Source organism: Daldinia caldariorum (assembly GCF_022478825.1).
Source record: "Daldinia caldariorum strain CBS 122874 unplaced genomic scaffold F4812scaffold_2, whole genome shotgun sequence".
Classification (NCBI taxonomy): domain Eukaryota; kingdom Fungi; phylum Ascomycota; class Sordariomycetes; order Xylariales; family Hypoxylaceae; genus Daldinia; species Daldinia caldariorum.
In genome coordinates this window covers 3,299,631-3,316,904 of record NW_025953038.1, presented here as the reverse complement: position 1 = coordinate 3,316,904, position 17,274 = coordinate 3,299,631, and the positions used below count along the sequence as shown (strand labels likewise).

Sequence of the window (17,274 nt, the reverse complement as noted above, 5' to 3'; positions counted from 1 at the left end):
TGGTCACTGGATATACAAGTCCAATTACAACCTTTACTTCCATCCGCTCCACAGTGTTCCGGGGCCGAGAGGTACTGCTATCAGCAGTGTAAGTCTTCTCGTAGCATATGAAGCAAATTCCCAAGCTAACAATGCCAAATCCCACACTGTTGGTGGTTCATAGACGGTCGCCAACCGTATAAGATGCTCGAGCTACATAATAAATATGGTATGTATGTCGGTTTCGTCTACTAGATAAAATCCAGGAGCTAGCCAACACGACGTCGGCCCTGCCGTATGCACCGCGCCGAACGAAGTCTCTTTCAACAGCGCCAAGTCCTGGAGAGACCTCTACGGCGCGAGACCCGGCCATAAGACATTCGTAAATGGGAATCTTACAGCGGCGGTAGCTTTGTGGGCATCGGAACGTAGTCCATCATCAGTGAGAGAAGACCAGAGGTCCATAAGCAAATGCGAAACTACCTAGCCGGCGCCTTCTTAGATCATGGTATTTTGGAGCAGGAGAATACCGTTGCGGTAGACGAGTTAATTCACCTAGTGGGTGTTCTAGGATCCCGAAAGGGGTGATTCAACATGTCGACGACCCTACAATCTCTCACCTTTGATATCACCGGCGATTTATCTTTTCGCAGAAAATTCGGTGCTCTCAAAAGTGGCAAGTCGGAGGTACCTATAAGGACACTAACTGCTTTTTATACACCTGGAGTAGAGTCTAATATGATACTAACAAAGCCTGTTTTTTTAAGAAAAGTCATGTCCCTGTATATCTATTTGTGCCCCTCGAAGCGATGACGAGGCGAAATCGTCGACGCCCTCAACCGCTTTCCCATACTCGCCAAGCTCCTCCCTGTGCTCATGAGCAGCAAGCTGAGAGAGCGTACCGAGAACAAGAAAAAGAACGGGGAGCTCTCGTACAACGCTGTCTAACCGTAAGGAAACCTTAGGTACACAAATAATACCTATACATAGCTCCCATTCATAAGACAGCTTTTGCAGGGACTAGCTGTGTTTTGACATTAGATATGCTAAGGTGTTGATTAAAATTACAAATATATCACCATAAAATAGAAAACGCCGTATGTCCAAAAGAATAAAAATAAGATTGACTATAAGACAAGATGGGTTTTTTTTTAGGTGGAATTAAGAAGATATATCTCATAAGCATAAGAATAAGTAGATGAAATAACAGCTACGGATGCATTTAATATGGCCATTTGCACCATATGGCTTCTCCTTGATCTGAAGAAATATCACTACGTGACAACAGACGCCACGTGTGGCAGCATCATGGTTCAAGAGCCTCACTTACTTCATTCATTAACCCTCGCAGCGATTTGTTATTTATTAAGTCCCTAGATCTTTTACTCAATTACCTAAAAATGCCGCAAAACTGCTTTAACGAGGCTATCAATGCTTTTAAATAAAATAGTTTTTATTTTGTGTTTATCGGCGTAAGTATAAAACTGGCAGATAAGTAGTAGAATTCGTCAACCATCAGTCTACCTCCTAGTCGACGCCTTCAGTGACCTCTTACGTTATTGATGCCATTTTCGTCATGTTTGAGGGAAGCACCTCATAACATAGAGCTACATTGCCAGCCTAAACGAGGGGAAGACTCATAATGCCTATAGACTTCCCCTTTTCTTGCTATATTCGCTGATAGCAAAAGCCATACCAACGAATAACTAATCTGATTTGATTTATCCCCCGTGCGTGTAGGTACCTGCATACCGCACATAAGCAGTTGAGCCCAACCCTTGGAAAATAAGGGGCTGGCGATGCGTCGACTCGGCATAGAAGGATCAGCCAAAGACTAGGAGTGAAAAGGCGAAGGGGAAATGATGTAAACTACTCCTTAGCTCACCGCAGATTCATCATTTGCCATTTTCGAGGCTTCTCAGTACGCATAATTTGCCCGATTTGGTAGTATCAAAGTTGAACGGAAATGATATGTAGGTATAGAAATGATAGGTAATATACAGCTCCTATAAAGTTCCCACTTGTTAATCATCCCCCTCTTCCTTCGTCGACCTTAATAGGAACTTGCATATCTACCTATCTATCTTCGGAGAGCCCCCCTTGGTGGAGATTTTCTACGAAGCGTTCCTAGATGATACATGTCAGCGATTGTCGAGCCATTCTAGAAATTTGCCTGGGTCGCTTAGATGGTGACGGGCCTTCCACCACGACGGAAAGTGAAGTATGCAAGCCGTACGACCGGATGTATGGAAGGAATATCGAGCATCTAATGTTCAGCGTGGGTTTCGAAAGATGCTGGGTACATGGCCAGCGCGAAATTTGATACCTAGGTAGCTATCATCAAGTCATCTCCAACCAGCATGTAGACACGTAAAGGGCAAGATGTTGGTATGTAGTGGCCGAAATGGGAAGCGGTTTTCCCGACAGTGGACCTTATTTTGAGACGATGCTTATCTACCTACCTAGCAGCTTCAGGCCGGTAATAATATCACTCTAACCCAAGCCTATTATATGTGGATGTCGTGTGGCTTTGCCGAACCTCAAGGATTAGCCCCCCCCGGCGAGGGTACCGTTGCCCTATGCAACACTATCAAACTTAAGCGGTGTGTGTCGACTGAGGCTCCAGGAATATTATTAAACTTGCTATCCTACTTCGTCCCTAGGCTTGGGTTTTTCCTTGTCAAGGCCCACCTGAACCTAGGATGCGCATAATAGATGCAATTTCTGCTAGCCTTCTAGTGTTGTTTACATGGTGCGTCGAAGACCAATCTTTGAAAGGACCATGAAAAAAAAAATAAAAAATAAGGCGGCTCAAATGTCATCAACTACCTACATTATCCACTTATCCCACTGAGACCTACCACATTAGATTAGTCCCGTACCAGACTTCACACGCATAGAGTTCGGCTTAATCCGTCGTCCCCATCTGTCTGTCTACCGCGTATCCCGAGTCCTTGGACGTGGTATGTCGTCAGTCATCTTAGCCGCAGATATACTAACAGGGAGACCTTGTAAGCTCGGCTCCGAATTTTCCCACGTTTCTAGAAAGTTTGAACGGCCCCTAGTACCGAATTGCCGGACTGATGAAAGGGATCACGCAGAAGAATTTTCTAGAGGAATACTCGATCCCTTACCTAGGTAGGTACGTTTCTAAACATTTACCTAGGGTAGGTACCTAACCTGATCTAGCCGCAAGAGCGAATTGAATGAAGCAAAATAACCGAAGGGCGGAGATAAGTAATAAGCATCAACTGGTAAAAGCCGCAAAGGCAATAGTCCCGCAATTCCGAAGAAAGGGTTGATTGATACATGAGTAAATGCACTGTCATATCACGCGTCGGATGTTTTACCAAGTTGTTGGAGTTAATGTGGAATTTACAAAGTTATGGTTTCTACCTACCTGTACCTGGTAGGCATGTCTACCTCCTACCTCAAATATAGTGCATATCCCTTTACTTAATTCTAGAGATATTTGTATTGTACCTTAGTATAGAATCTAAAGCCAACGAAGTCATATTTATGTCAGATAAGTACTATGCAATAAAGAGGTTAGTTTTAAGAGAGTTGCCACAGTACGATCTTTATAGGTGAAGATGGAAATAGCAACGTCAACCCCTTAAATTGATATCGTTTTACCTTTTGGAAGTGTAGCGGTTTGATAGCTATCTTCCGAACCCTTACAAGAGTGTTAATAGCTCTACGTTTAATAGCAAGTACCTTCTAATTCCCGCATCTTGAAATGAAACAGTATAAAAGGAGATGATGTATGTAGACTAGGCACCTTAGTAGATATAGTCTTAGGATAACTTAGGTACAGAGAGTTATGACTATTCTGAGTTTGTAGTTCTAATTTATGATAGCTAATCATACACCTAGGTACCGATGTAAACATAGGTTGCCTCGAAGCTTTGAATACATGTCTATACCTTCTTTTTTCAAGAAATTCGTAAAGCTAATATTATGCTCTATATTCTTTAGCGAAGAATACAGCTATACCACAGTAGTAGAGTGTGCACATAATATCAATTCAAAATGTGATGGGAATATTCACTTCCCAAGTACCACTAGTTACTGGATAATTCTTAACTACCTCCTAGGTAGGTATCTTCGCAAGGAACAGCGTATTCGCATGTGACATCCCCTGCATATCCTCCAAAGGCTTGCTTTTGTTTGTACAATACCTTAGGTACGGCGCCTGTCATAATGTGGCTTGCCCGCAAGCATCTGGAATGGGTGACACAACGTTTCGGTACTTGGTCTTCCCGTGGGGTTTTTATGTCCTGTCGCCAGATCGATCACGGATTATGGTACGATAATTCAGGCGAGTGCATTGCCGGTGGCTGACTCTAGATAGTTGGTGTGAATGGAGTATAGGATGGGACGATATCATGGCCTAAACCTGAAGTATCTTGACGTGCTTATGGTTGGTTGTATTATTTTGCAGTTGAAAATGTGAATGATGTTGCCATATCTAGACGGCTAGGTAACAGAGCTTTTACTGGTATTACTTTGTACGAAGTCCATTCTTCGTCACCAGTTGCCTCTGTTGAGTTTCCAAGTAACGGGACGAGTGAGAGCAATATCAAAACGAATCAAAAGTCACACAAGAGGAGTAGAGCACTACTGCCAACATTCAATGCCGTCAAGATGGAAGAGCCGGGCAAGCTCTCATCCTAAAAGTACTCAAGGACTCTAATATCTCATTATAGTGCTCCTTATAGCACCACAGCAACCCGACTTTTATAACGACATATCATAACGCATACCGGCCGACTCATATAGAGTGACAATAGATGGGACCGCTTCCTAGGTTCGTTTCTCATGGTTCGACTGGGCAACACTGGCGGTCGGTAGGAAGATGTAAACATCTCCTAGCGATGGGGTCTAGAATGGCAAGTTAGCTTATGTATCCAGGAAGAGTTGGGGCATATGGCTTTCCCAAGGAGCTGATACCATGTAGCAACGTCATCCACAGATCTCTGAATGGCTCTCTCTTCATAGGCATTAGATATTTGGCAAGAAGCAATGATCAATTTCGCAAGTAGTCGCCGTAACTACCTATCTTTAGATACTAGGGAAGAAAGATTGCGCCGACTACTTCTTCATTGTCCCTTGCGTTAGGGAGCAATTGCAATCCCATGACGCTGTTAGTTTCCTATCACACAAACTCGACAAAAGAATGACTTTTTTTCTTCTTCGCGACTGGAAATATCTGGGATTCTAGAAGCACTAGTTAACTAAATCTCAGGAGATGACAAAATTTTAGATCGCCCGACTCTTACGTCCTACATAGCATGTCCCCCAGTTCCCCCAGGCGAATCGGTGGCTGGTACGTAAGGTAGGTATGTAAAAAGTCCATGATAACACATCGTACTCGGGATCTATGACGAAATTCCCACACCCCCGACAAAACCCATTGTATAGACTACGAAAATTGCAATCACTATGTAAGTCATCTTCCTACGGGTAGGTTGGCTTGGGTTGTTTCGTAGGTTCTAACCCGCCACCGCCGAGATACGTCTGTTCGCGGGAACCCCGCCGCCCCTGGGTGTTGACATACATATCCGGACGTGACCTGCAGATTCGTGGATCTCAGTAACTCGAAAGGGCGGTGTGGGTTTTTTTTTCAGGGCTCAATCGAACATCTTTGGTAACCATTTCTCTCCAGGGCGTCGTCAGATGCATATCTACTTAGGTAACATACCCTTATGTACCTATCTAGAGTAGAGAAGGCGAAAACCGGGCATTTTGCAACATTTTCAATCCTGTATGCTAGTAGTAGTAGCAGTAGCTATCTTTAAACACGTTGACCAGATGCTTAAAACAAAGCCGATCATGGAGAACCGATGTATGCGCAATCTGCACAAGGGCCAGCTGAGTGAGACAGGAGGTAGCGACGGCGCCAACGGCAGCGGTAGTGAATCTGCGGCCCCGTTTCGTATTGCCGCGCAATGACGCTTATCACTCCCTTTATGATGCGTCGAACTCGCGTATAACGCTTTTCAACTCCAATAGGTCTAGGTAGGTAACGCGCAAGTGCTCTCTCTCTCTTTCTCTCTGTATCAGTCTCTCATCACTGTTACCCGAGCCACCTAAGCTCCTTTTTGATCGCGCGATGATGCAGCCTAGAGTGCCTTTGTCACATCTTACATCTGATTATGGGCGCCTCCCCGAGGGTTGGGTAGATAGAGAGGAGTGGGGGGGAAGAGGAGAAAGTCTCAAAAGGGTGATACGATATATCATTTTCCCCTGACCACATACGTCCGGACCTGCATATGCAATCCGACGTCGGGTTTTCACCGGGGCCCCATGTGCACTTTTTCTGTCCCTCTTCATTTCTACCTAGGCTAGGTGTCATGGAAGGACGAGCGAAGCCGGACCGCTTTCTTCCATAGGTACCTATTTCTACTATCCCAAAAATTCTTTAGTTTAACTAGGTACTTTAAAAGAAGTAACTGCCTAGAGGTAGGTTAACGTAGTTAAGTTACGTGTTGAAGTTAACCGATAGGTTTCAGGGCGTTTCCGCCTCGTTGTGAGCTACCAATCGCATTCCATTAGCAGAGCCCTTCCCTATAATATGATGCTATACCGTTGCGATTGAGAGAAACATATCTCTTGATTGAAATTAATACCCAAACTTCGAAAGTCATAGTTAATAACTTATGGAGTTATTGGTTATACTATTGCACGTATTGAGTATCCTATCTCCCCTTCCTAAAGCCAACCATCGGACGGGATGCTCGTCATACTATGTACGTACCTAACCTAATGAATGTAATGGAGTGATCAGGAGGCGATTATGAGGTGCTTTCAATTCTTTCGCCTGAAACCCCTCCGCCACAGTTGCTTTGCGGTAGCTTCGAAATGCAGTGCAGCGCAGTGCAGTAGTGTTAGGTTAGATGTATGCAGCAACATGCGATGTTATTCTCCGAATGCACTGCAGTGGAGAGCAAAGCTTGACGCTCGTGAGGCCTAGCAAGATATTAGGGTGAAAGGGGTAAGATGGGATAGAAAATTGCGTCGGTGGAAGGTGACAGAAAAGGGATAGGCGATTCACCTTGCAGTAGTGCGCGTTTACGGCGCAGTGCAGGAGTTGATGGGTATTCAGTGGTTTGTTATTGTTCATGTCGTCCCCATTCCCCCAGAAGAAGGGAAAAAGACGGATCTGATAAGTCGATCTCTACCTAGGTACCTAATGCAAAAGAAAAATAAATCATAACTCGTAGTAAAAAAAGCAAAAGGCGAATGCTCGAGTTGTACCAGGAGGCTTGTAAAAGATAAACGACAGTTACACAGGTTTGCTGGAAACGTACCAGAAGCGAAGAGAAATTATTACAAGGAGTGCTATATTACCCCCCATGAGAAAGAGACTAATACTAGGTTAGGTTGGTGTCTTTTTTTCTTTTTTCTTTTTTCCCCCTTCGAAGACGAATGATTTCTGAAGGGGCTGGACAGGCTTAGAAATCCCACTCCGGACGTCTAGGATAGACGAACTTGGGAAAGCCTCAAGGGAAAAGAAATCTCAAGGGGGGATTTCCCGGACGCCGTCTCGGAACCTCTCCCCGGAAAAGAGAGTGCATCCCCCACTTTTGCTAACTACAGAATACCTGCATCGCCCTCTTGCGACAGAACATACATCTGAATACTTAACATACTTCTTTTTTTCAAGGTTGATAACCATGTATATTTGATGCGTGTACTTACTATTTGGTCTAACTACTCGATCTTTTTAACTCTTTCCTTATTATTAAGAGCTTTCGGTTACGATTGATATTAGAGACTGATATTAGATTCGTTGAGTACGGGGACTCTAAGATGTTGATATACGAATAGTTACAAGGTTACCCCCCAAGTAATAGTAGTATGATGTATTTACCACGGGTGCTTACGACATGTAAACTTACAAACTCTTATCGTCAGCATTATTGTACGTATGAGATAAGTTAGAAGTGTACATGATCGCCGAGGTAGTGGATACCTACCTAGGTACCTATAATGATAGTATCAAGCTGCACATATAGGTCCTGTCCCGTGATCGATGTTCCATGCGTCTTTGCATGAACTTGCCATCTCGGTGGTCTTTTTTTCGTGCTATGCATTAGTAGTAAATCTTCAAAATGCCACAAGAGGGGCTTCGAGAGATCGGTATCCATAACTATCAAATAACGTAACTATAGCATGTCAGTTAGGCAACGGTCTGGACCATCTCGTCAGCCTTGCTCACAATGTGCTCAACCCGATATTGTGGGGGTGAGAGCCCACGTAAGAACCATATTTGGAGTAGATCGACGAATGAATCTGCTACCAACACAATGGAGACAGATACCCAGACCTTGAACTTCCCCTCATTGAAAGGATTCCGTAGCGGCCTTGTTAATTTACTACTACAGGCACTACTATTGCTGCTGCTGCTGCTGCTGCGTCTATTCGTTGTGAGGCGCATGCATGTGCATTTCCCCGGCAGCAGCGGAACAAGCCACGGCACATCGGATGTCGGCCGCGACCATATGATACTTGCTTTTGCATATAAGCAGGCTTTCGGCCATTTCCCGCGTTCCTAACGTATTGATGATAACGTAGCATTTGCTAAAGTTAGTTAGTTAGTTGCTACGTCGTGTTGCAGAACATACCTACCTGTAGGTACAGAAAACGCCGGAGGAAAGGTTAGGGTCGGCAGATCGTGGCAAGATGAAAAAGTAAGGAAAGAGAAAAGTTCAAGACTCGCTTTGATCACTAATCCGGAAGTCATCTTTCTCGCGGTTAGGCACCTACTTGGGGATCTACGGATCTGGGATACTCGTCGGGGCTCTAAACGCCATTTCCGACCTTTTCCCGGGGCTTCCCTAGGGTAAAAGGTAAAATGATGTCAAGGATGAACCCGAAATAACCGAATTCTTCGGAATTCCTTGGTGAATTCGGTTTAGGAATGTTTCAGATATCCTAAGGGTACCTGAAGAATGTTTCAACCATATTCGAATATAAACGGTTTAGTTACCTGTTCTTACTAGGAATTGATAAACAAGCTCTTATCCTAGCAATTTGTTGTATACTATATCTCTTATATATTTACATACTACGAATACATAGTATGTATAAAGGTCACCTATGCAGTAGCCCTCTTCGGAGTAGTCTACATGATGAAGTTACGTACATAGGTAGTATATTTTCATATCGTATTGTACCTGTTTACTGCTGCACGACCCCTGTTATGAGCCCATACATAGTACACTAACTGCTATCCTGGTAAATTGCACACGCTCCAGTGTTACATCGTGAGATGGGTAGATATGAAGCGGACTAAGCATCTACTATGGTACCTACGTACCTAAGATAAAGGGCCTTGTATATTTGACACTGCTCTGAACGATGTCACGATATTGACGAAGAGAAAATCTTATTTCATTTCGTAGGCGCAAACTAAAAATCGGATGGAGATGACGATAAATAGCAACAGTCGGTTGGCATTATTTTCAAGATTTCGGTTACGAGAAGGGCATTGTGGGCGAACACGTGGGTCAATGGATCTGCTGCAAGGGCAAAACACGTCGCAAACTTCCTGCGGTCCTGGTCTATAAGCCGTCTGGTTGTTTTATGCACTTACAAATTCCCGGTTGGCTGCTCCGTACCTAGTAAAACCCGTATTTGCACAATACCTGTTAACGGCGTTTTACTACTACAGTCGGATTTGTAAAGCAGATCATGACGTCGGGTGTTTTTTAAATAACAACAATTTAAACGACTCATTATCGCAATGCAAAGCCGACTCTAATAGGTATACGATCGCCCTGCTCTACCAGCTCTACCAGCTCTACCAACCTTTCATCATTCAATGTTATCCGCTGTTTTGTTTGATTAGAAACCTTGGCGTGTGTATTGTTTGAGCGACAGCTTTCATACGAAGCTGCGCCATAAGCTATTAGGTAGTTAATAGTTATTAGTTATCGTACGCTACAAAGAAAAGGAGGAGGTAGCCCCGTTGGACTTTTAGACTAGACTCTCTAAATATCTAATTATCGGTATGTTTAGCATCAGCTTGGGAGAAATAGCGTCTTCTTTTTTTGTTACGCTCTTTTAGGAAAATCCCCTGGCGTACAGTGTGGAGATATATATGACAGGTATGACAGCCAAGCCCAGAAGAAGCCCCTGCCGGCAATCCATGGGTGCCCCTTGTTGACATGCATCTAAAATAGGGCGGGTTCCTGAGCCCTTGCTTCTGCAGTACATATGTATTGTACAATAGTTACACACCTACCTGTTGGAAGTTACTGTGGCGGCTTACCTATCTGCCTGTCTGCCTACATAAACCTGGATTACCAAGGTTACGTGATCACTTCCGTTACCAGGAAGTTGGGGGGATTTCGTAACAAATAAGGTAACAACTTCGTTGTTTTAGCCACATTCGTTAAGCTTCCTTTACTATGTATTATGTATATGACAAACCCCAACTCCCCTTGGAGAAACAAGGCCGATCCATCAACTCTCAAACAGCATAGACAGATGGAGCACACATACCTATTACCGAGCTCGAAGAATAGGTAAGAGGGCTTGAAATTGAGCCGTTCAATCCTTAGCAATATAGTCGATAAAATCCGATAAAGACAATTTACAGTACAGTGTGTCATTTAATAGGTAGTTTGGTTCCTAAGCGGACCGACGCTTTGCTGATCTGTGTCGCGTTGAGATCAGACCAGGACCCTCTCTCGACGGTCCGCTGCGCGCGCGCGAGCGCACGTATGGGGTTTTTTCCATGATAAGGTTTCTCAATCCTAACCGGGTTCTTTGATCAAAGGTTCAGGAGTGGGAAATGACTGACAAATGAAGACGAGTTACAGAGATAATTGCCTGTTTTGCACTGATAGTCCCACAGCCTACCCGCTGATCTATTGCAATGCTATATTCAGCTGGTCGAATTGTCAATACCAATCTCGGCTAACGAATTCTACTAACAGGTAGTCATAATACCTACCTCTTGGGAGCAACAGCTGTAAGCTGTCTACCTTAGGTACCTAAGGTAGTTGGTCTAGTCTAATGTCTGTGGGTTTGCAACGTGGGAACTTCAGGCTAAAAGCCACGTTTTAAGGGGAGATGGCAGATGGAAAACACAAGTCTTAGAATAGCTTACGACAACAGCGCATGGGTAAACCTGGATTCGTCAGGTTTTAGTGGATTTAGGGCTCGTATTTCTCTTCGCTAGCGAGGCAATGCCGTGTAATTGTATTGGCTATACTAGCATAACGCTAGAAGTTAGGTGGTGAGGTAAGCCCGATTAGCGAACAGGCGCGACAAGATCGCGGGGACGAAGACCAAGTTAGGGGTAGTGGTGTGCGGCTGAACCGTTGTCCAAAGGGGTTTGTCAATTGGGGCTGCGGAACCACTCGTGGGTCTTTAATAATTGCATTTAAATAGTGGTGGAGGTTTGCGTATAGCGGCGGGGCCTCTAATACTAGGTTAGATTTTTCCTATAGGTTAGGTACTATTGAAGCAACTTCGGCGAGGTTGAACTTTTAATGCGATAGCGTTTGCCGACAAGTCCTCTTTTTTTTTTTTTTTTTTTTTTTTCTCTACCAGCCCATCGAGGCATTAAAGAAGTAGTCTACAAGTCGACTGTGTAACCAAGAGAGGTTTATGATTGCGGCTCCAAAATTTTGTATTACATTGACTAATGTTAATGCTGTAACTCGGACGGAGTTTACCTAACTTTAGATATGATAAATGGTAGCATTATGAGAGAGGAAGTTATGATCATGCGATCGGAACCACCGGCAACTGGGATTCGAGGCATGATTCGAGGCATTTTAACCTGCGGCTCATGCCAAGACCTGCCATTCCTCCGTTCCGAAGTCTCAATAGCAATGGTGGATGGAAGCTCCTCAGGAGGAATCATGTTAATACAATAATACATCTGTCGAAACTGAGTCCATATTGTCTTTTTAGGAACTCGAGTGGAGATGTAGGAATGAAAGGGGCTAGGTACTGAAGGAAGTACAAATTGGGAAAATGATAATTAAACCTAACTAGGTACCTTTAACAGATTAGCTGGCCTCCCTTTCAGGAACTGATTTTTGGCGTTACTGGAAGCAGTTGAGTGCCCGATAGATAATTCTCCGAAGGTGATAGTGCGGTTATTTAACCATGGTTTTCCCGAATCCATTGGTATTGGGCATACATAGTGAGATAAGAACCTGCGCCGTACTAACTTAACCTCCGAAATTTTTATATTAAGCCGTCCGTAGCTCCGATGATAGCTTTGTAAAAAAGCCCGTCGAGAACATTCTAGCCGACCTGTCTTGTCCTTTAGGGCCCTATTCGAATATGATCTGCGTCGCAACTATTCCCAACTTAGCATTGTTCAAATGAAATCTCCGCGATAGGTAGCTGAGCCTGCTGAGGTCCTCACGAATACGTATTGTACAATACATTGCCATATAGATATCTTAATATTGATAACCATCAAGGCAATCAAGGCAGATCCACCAATATGCTATGTATCAGCCAGGTTTTCAACTCTGGCGGGGGATCGTCATGGTTCAGAAGTCTAGATGGGTCCCTCAGACCACTTACCCAAATGATCTAACGCGAGAAGTGGAAAGTGGAAAGTGGTTATTGCGGTTCCGACAATGTAAACATAATGGAAACATTTCAACTGAGACGTACATAGTAAAGAGCGAGTTACGGCAAATGCTTTGCGGCAGCTCACCTTTCTCGTTTCGGCGTTGAATACTACCATTTATCTAAAACTACCGAAGCTAGTTCACCTCGGGAACCCTGGTCCAGTATCTTGTAAATTCTCCTATTGGTTAACCCAACAACAACTCGCTGGAGAGATCCATGTCAAATACACTACATAATGTATACCGAATGATACCACCTCAGCGTTGCATCGTTCGTAATAGTTGTGGAGAGGGAGGCTGCTGCTACACACGCGTACAATACAAACTAATCTTCAACTGGGCTCCTCTGGGCCATCGCGGGTCCTGTTCCTCTGCATACCTAACTTACCTCTTAGTAGTTAATCTCGCAAATGCTGTCGCCGTATGCAGAAGCTCACGAATCTGGAAATCCTTATCTGCCTAACTTCAGACACGAAAGTCGGTGCGGTGCGTATTCTCTCCACTCGTTCACCTTCGATCCGGATAACCTCGGCATTGGTCAATGCAAGTTAAATAGTATTGTGAGATGACATGTGTATTATTTAGATACCTATGTAAAGGAGGTGTTTCTTTTTTATACAAACATTCATCACTCAAGAAGGAGCATGAGAGGCACGTGACTGAGTGTCACGTGGCTCATGAGTGTCACGTGGCTCATGAGTAGTATACACTCACAAGTATCGTGAGTTATTTTTGTGAAACTTGGGATGGAGTGGTCGAAATCATGTTGTTTATGGCGGTTTCATTTGTAATGCAATTACGTATTGGTCGGCTCCGGACATACGACGCTTGTTCCGGTGCCGGTAGAATTGTCAAAATGGTGATACAACTTAACATAGCTACCTGGTATTCAACAAGCGCGAGTTTGAGTAACAAGTAACGGTTACTAGTGTATTCGTATCATAGTCTCCTCCTCCCCAGCCCTAGCGGCAAAGGAAGAAGCATGCGGAGAGCACGGACGTCAGGGGAATGCGGGGAAGAGAACTTGCATTATCCTTAAAACAAGATCTAGCAACTTTCTGTCGGACTCCGAATGGAGAATGCAAGAAATGTACATAGGAACGAATAGGTAATAATCATGAATTACTATAGTTTGAGTTGTCTTAAGAGGACCAAAGCCTTAGATTTTGACTATGCGCCCCTAACTAATCGCAGACACTCTGGCAAATATTTCGATTAATGAGGGAATGAGAAATGTACCATCTACTCGTGACCTAAGATATGTCCTTAATACATAAGTAGTATATGCAGATTATAATTCCTAAGCTATAATGCACTATTACCTCCGTACCTAGAGATTATGACAGTGGTATCTAGGAGGGGAAGGGGATCTGTATGCCGGCATAGCATTCACAAGTCAACTCCATTTGCCGCGATTAACTGTGGAGAAAATAAACGACGTTAATACCGTTTTCTCTTCGCTGTACCTACCTCTCACGTCTGCTGCAGAAAATGGTCCCTCCCACTAGGGACGTTTTTTTTCCTTTCTTTTTTAAACCAGGATGGACTCTTATATTAGTGGAGGCCTAATCCTCGATTAAGTTTAATCATTTCCTTTCTTGGAATGACTTTGGCCCGAAGGTCTGGGCACTGGCCAAGTAGAAGATTACCTGTAACAGGTTAACAGGTTAGCAGGTTAACTAATAATAAAAGCAAACTTTTGTTATCACAAATTGGTACTGCCAAAAGCTGACCGTCTAACTCGGAATTCCACGTTGCGAATAGAGAAGGTTACATTGCGATCTTAAGGACGACAATGTTCTATACAGATGAAGGTTGTTGAATGCGAGAAACTTGATGAAGGAGTGTAAACCCTAGTCACATTTCTAGTTGGCCACCTATCGGATGACTTTATTTTTACTGCGCTAGCAGCCTTCTCAGGCCTTGGGGTTGTTATCGTTGCTGTCTGTACCTGGGTAAGATGGAACTTGCCGAATGGGACCTGTCGCTTTGTCACTTATAACCTTGTACTACATACCTAAGGTAGGTACTTAATATACAATATTTTCTGAAAACTGATAGAAAGAACAACGATTTACCTTCGGAAAGCGTAATGTGAGTAAGATAAACCCTTGTCTGGGTTAACCTTGACTTCCACGCGGCTTTGCGGCACGATCACAGAAGCGACAAGCGCGACAAGCTTTTCTTTACTGGAAGCTAGAAGCGGGATTTCCCAAGCGCAAAACCCAATTGATTGTCCGCATTTCAAAATTTTGACATCTCCTGCAAGGGTGTGGGTACGTCTTTCTAACGATGGTACTATGGTACATGGGACTTTGTCATTTTTGCCCTGGCAAAAAAAAGAAAAACAAAAGAAGCTAAGCAAGGAAGTCCGATTACGGGCCATGCACTCGGTGGTTTCCGGGCTTTTAGCGCAGACCCACCATCTCCTATTTGGGGAAGAATCCTCTTTGGGCAATCGAGGTCCCTCATATTGGAACTATGGAACTTACCTCATATTATGTACCAGGAATTGTATAATATTAGGTTAGGTATGCTTACGCGGTTAGCTAAGGTACTATGTTAGGTAGGTATGTTCCATACAATTAATGTCACTCATTACTAGCAGTAACGAGAAATTGATTGCCTTAGGTACTTGTGACTTGAAAATGACAGAATATGAGACGTTTACCGCTTCGTATACATTCGACGTGCGTGATCAACTCCGCAGAAAAAGCGACCTTACCTCATCTCACCTTATGTTAGGTAGGTATTACCTACCAAGATACCTACACAGATAGGTGTTGCATAGCAAGCGATGGAAATAGCAGACGAGTTATCGCATGCGAGCCGGGCCTATCCCACCTGCGAGCTTATTCTATCTGCATGTTCCCAACGCAGGAGGGGCAATGTGATTTGCGCTTAATGCCTCTATTAAAGCTGCAATGCGAGACTGCAATGCAGGTGGTGTGGGCTGCCGTATAACGTGCATGGCTGCGGGCGAAGGGCTGCATACCGGCTTATAGTCCTACAGATTACAAGCTACGACCTGCAAAGCTAACGCGTATGTCCCATGTTTTCCTATTAGCCGTTGTTAAGGGTTACCTTTACCTGTATGTGTGTAGAAGGTGTAGAAGTCAACATGTTTCGAAACGAAGGGGTTCATTGGATAGATTTTTTGGTCCATTGTCCCGGGAGCTTTCCAGTCCCTCCCCCTGTGAAGAATTAAGGTATGGCGTAGTCTTCCTGGTTGATCAAATCTGAGCCAGCCGTTATAGATATTGGGCGCTGTTATAGGCAAGGAATACGCAACTTCATCGGTGAGGAGGAGGCTTAACCTTAACGACCTACCTGATATAGGTCTAGGTAGCTATCGTATCGATATATCATTATATCAATACCTCTAGGTAGGTACCTTAGGTAGGTAGTTAGCTTAAGAGATGTTCAATCAATAGGTATAATACGATTCTTCACATTAGTAGTTGAAAAGGTAAAAGTCAGTAGCAAGGAAGACCCTGTGTGAATAAGCGGCTCGGGCATCTGAAACAATGGGACTGGTTGTCACTTTAGGAAATGTACATTGAAAAAGCGAGTGGCGATTTGAGGTTGAGTGTCGACAATTCCCCTGAAACCACCATCCGGATCGAGGTCACTGGCCTATTTGCGTGATACCACGACTTCGGAACGCCGTCCCGGTTCTTTCTCTCTCTATGTATGGTGGGTGTAACCAAGAAGAAGTTATCAAAAAGCTTGTGAAAGGAAAAAGAAATGTAGGAATTGTTGTTTAGTATGATCAATTAAGACTACGTAGGTTGATCAATCACCGTCACCGTCACTATTAATCTCATTTTCAAACAAGTCCTTCGCTATAACAGCGTGCAATAATAACTATAGGTAACTATAGGTAGTAGCAGGCCAATATCGTGCTGGTTCCTGTCTACACGATACCCAACTACCCCTCTTCTCCCCGCGTCGTTGGCCTTAGCTAACTCCTACAATACCTAACGTTAGGTATTATTATACGGTAGGAGGTACCTAACCTTACTTAGGTACTAATTATTTTATACTTAATTGAAGCCCCATAACGCCCGTTCTTACTTGCTTTTGGTACGTTGCACGGGCAAACAAGATTGCTCAATCTGTATGTACCTAACTTAAGATCGAACGTTTGTGCGGCGACTTTCACGATGAGGAGGACGTCGTCCCGCCATTTATCATTGGCTGGAGAAGCTCAAATAATTCGCATTAATGAATATTAGAAGTGCATACATTTGCCGACGCTATCTGAAACCAATTGACAAAATCCCGGGGAAAGAAGAAAAAAGAAAGAAAAAAAAGAGAAAAAAAAACGGCGCGAACAATTGAATTAATTTGTTTGTCGATTTTCAGAAGTAGAATAAGGACTGACTTCTCCGCGTTCGAGGGTATTCAAGAACGGCTACCTAAACTCCGGTATTAAAGAGAATAGGTACCTATATAAATATGCCCAATCCATTAGGTAACTTTGTGTTTGAACTTAGGTGGTTTTAGAGGTACCTAAGGTAAGGTACGTAGAGGAGGTATTCTATTAACGCGTTTCGCAAATGACAAGGGCTTCTAATCTTTCGCTTTCTCGCTTTCCTCTTATTGTACCCATTGTATTGTACGCAGCACGTAGCACGTAGGTACTTTTTATTCACTCCACCCATGTCGTTCAATTGTTAGA

At 43.8% G+C, this 17,274-nt stretch overlaps 2 protein-coding genes across 2 annotated transcripts; one reads left to right on the top strand and one right to left on the bottom strand.

Annotated features, from left to right (window-relative positions):
• Positions 1 to 1,378: 1,378 nt before the first annotated feature.
• On the bottom strand, positions 1,379 to 2,960 carry F4812DRAFT_416166 (uncharacterized protein). Its single transcript, XM_047933039.1, has one exon. It carries the CDS (start codon positions 1,793 to 1,795, stop codon positions 1,574 to 1,576), a length of 222 nt encoding a protein of 73 aa, XP_047794269.1. The 5' UTR covers positions 1,796 to 2,960; the 3' UTR covers positions 1,379 to 1,573.
• Positions 2,961 to 8,204: 5,244 nt separating this feature from the next.
• On the top strand, positions 8,205 to 8,540 carry F4812DRAFT_456056 (uncharacterized protein; the record flags this gene model as incomplete). The annotated part of the gene is made up of 1 exon (XM_047936920.1): positions 8,205 to 8,540. The coding sequence occupies one exon, from the start codon at positions 8,205 to 8,207 to the stop codon at positions 8,538 to 8,540; it is 336 nt and encodes a 111-aa protein (XP_047794268.1).
• Between the last annotated feature and the right edge of the window lie 8,734 nt (positions 8,541 to 17,274).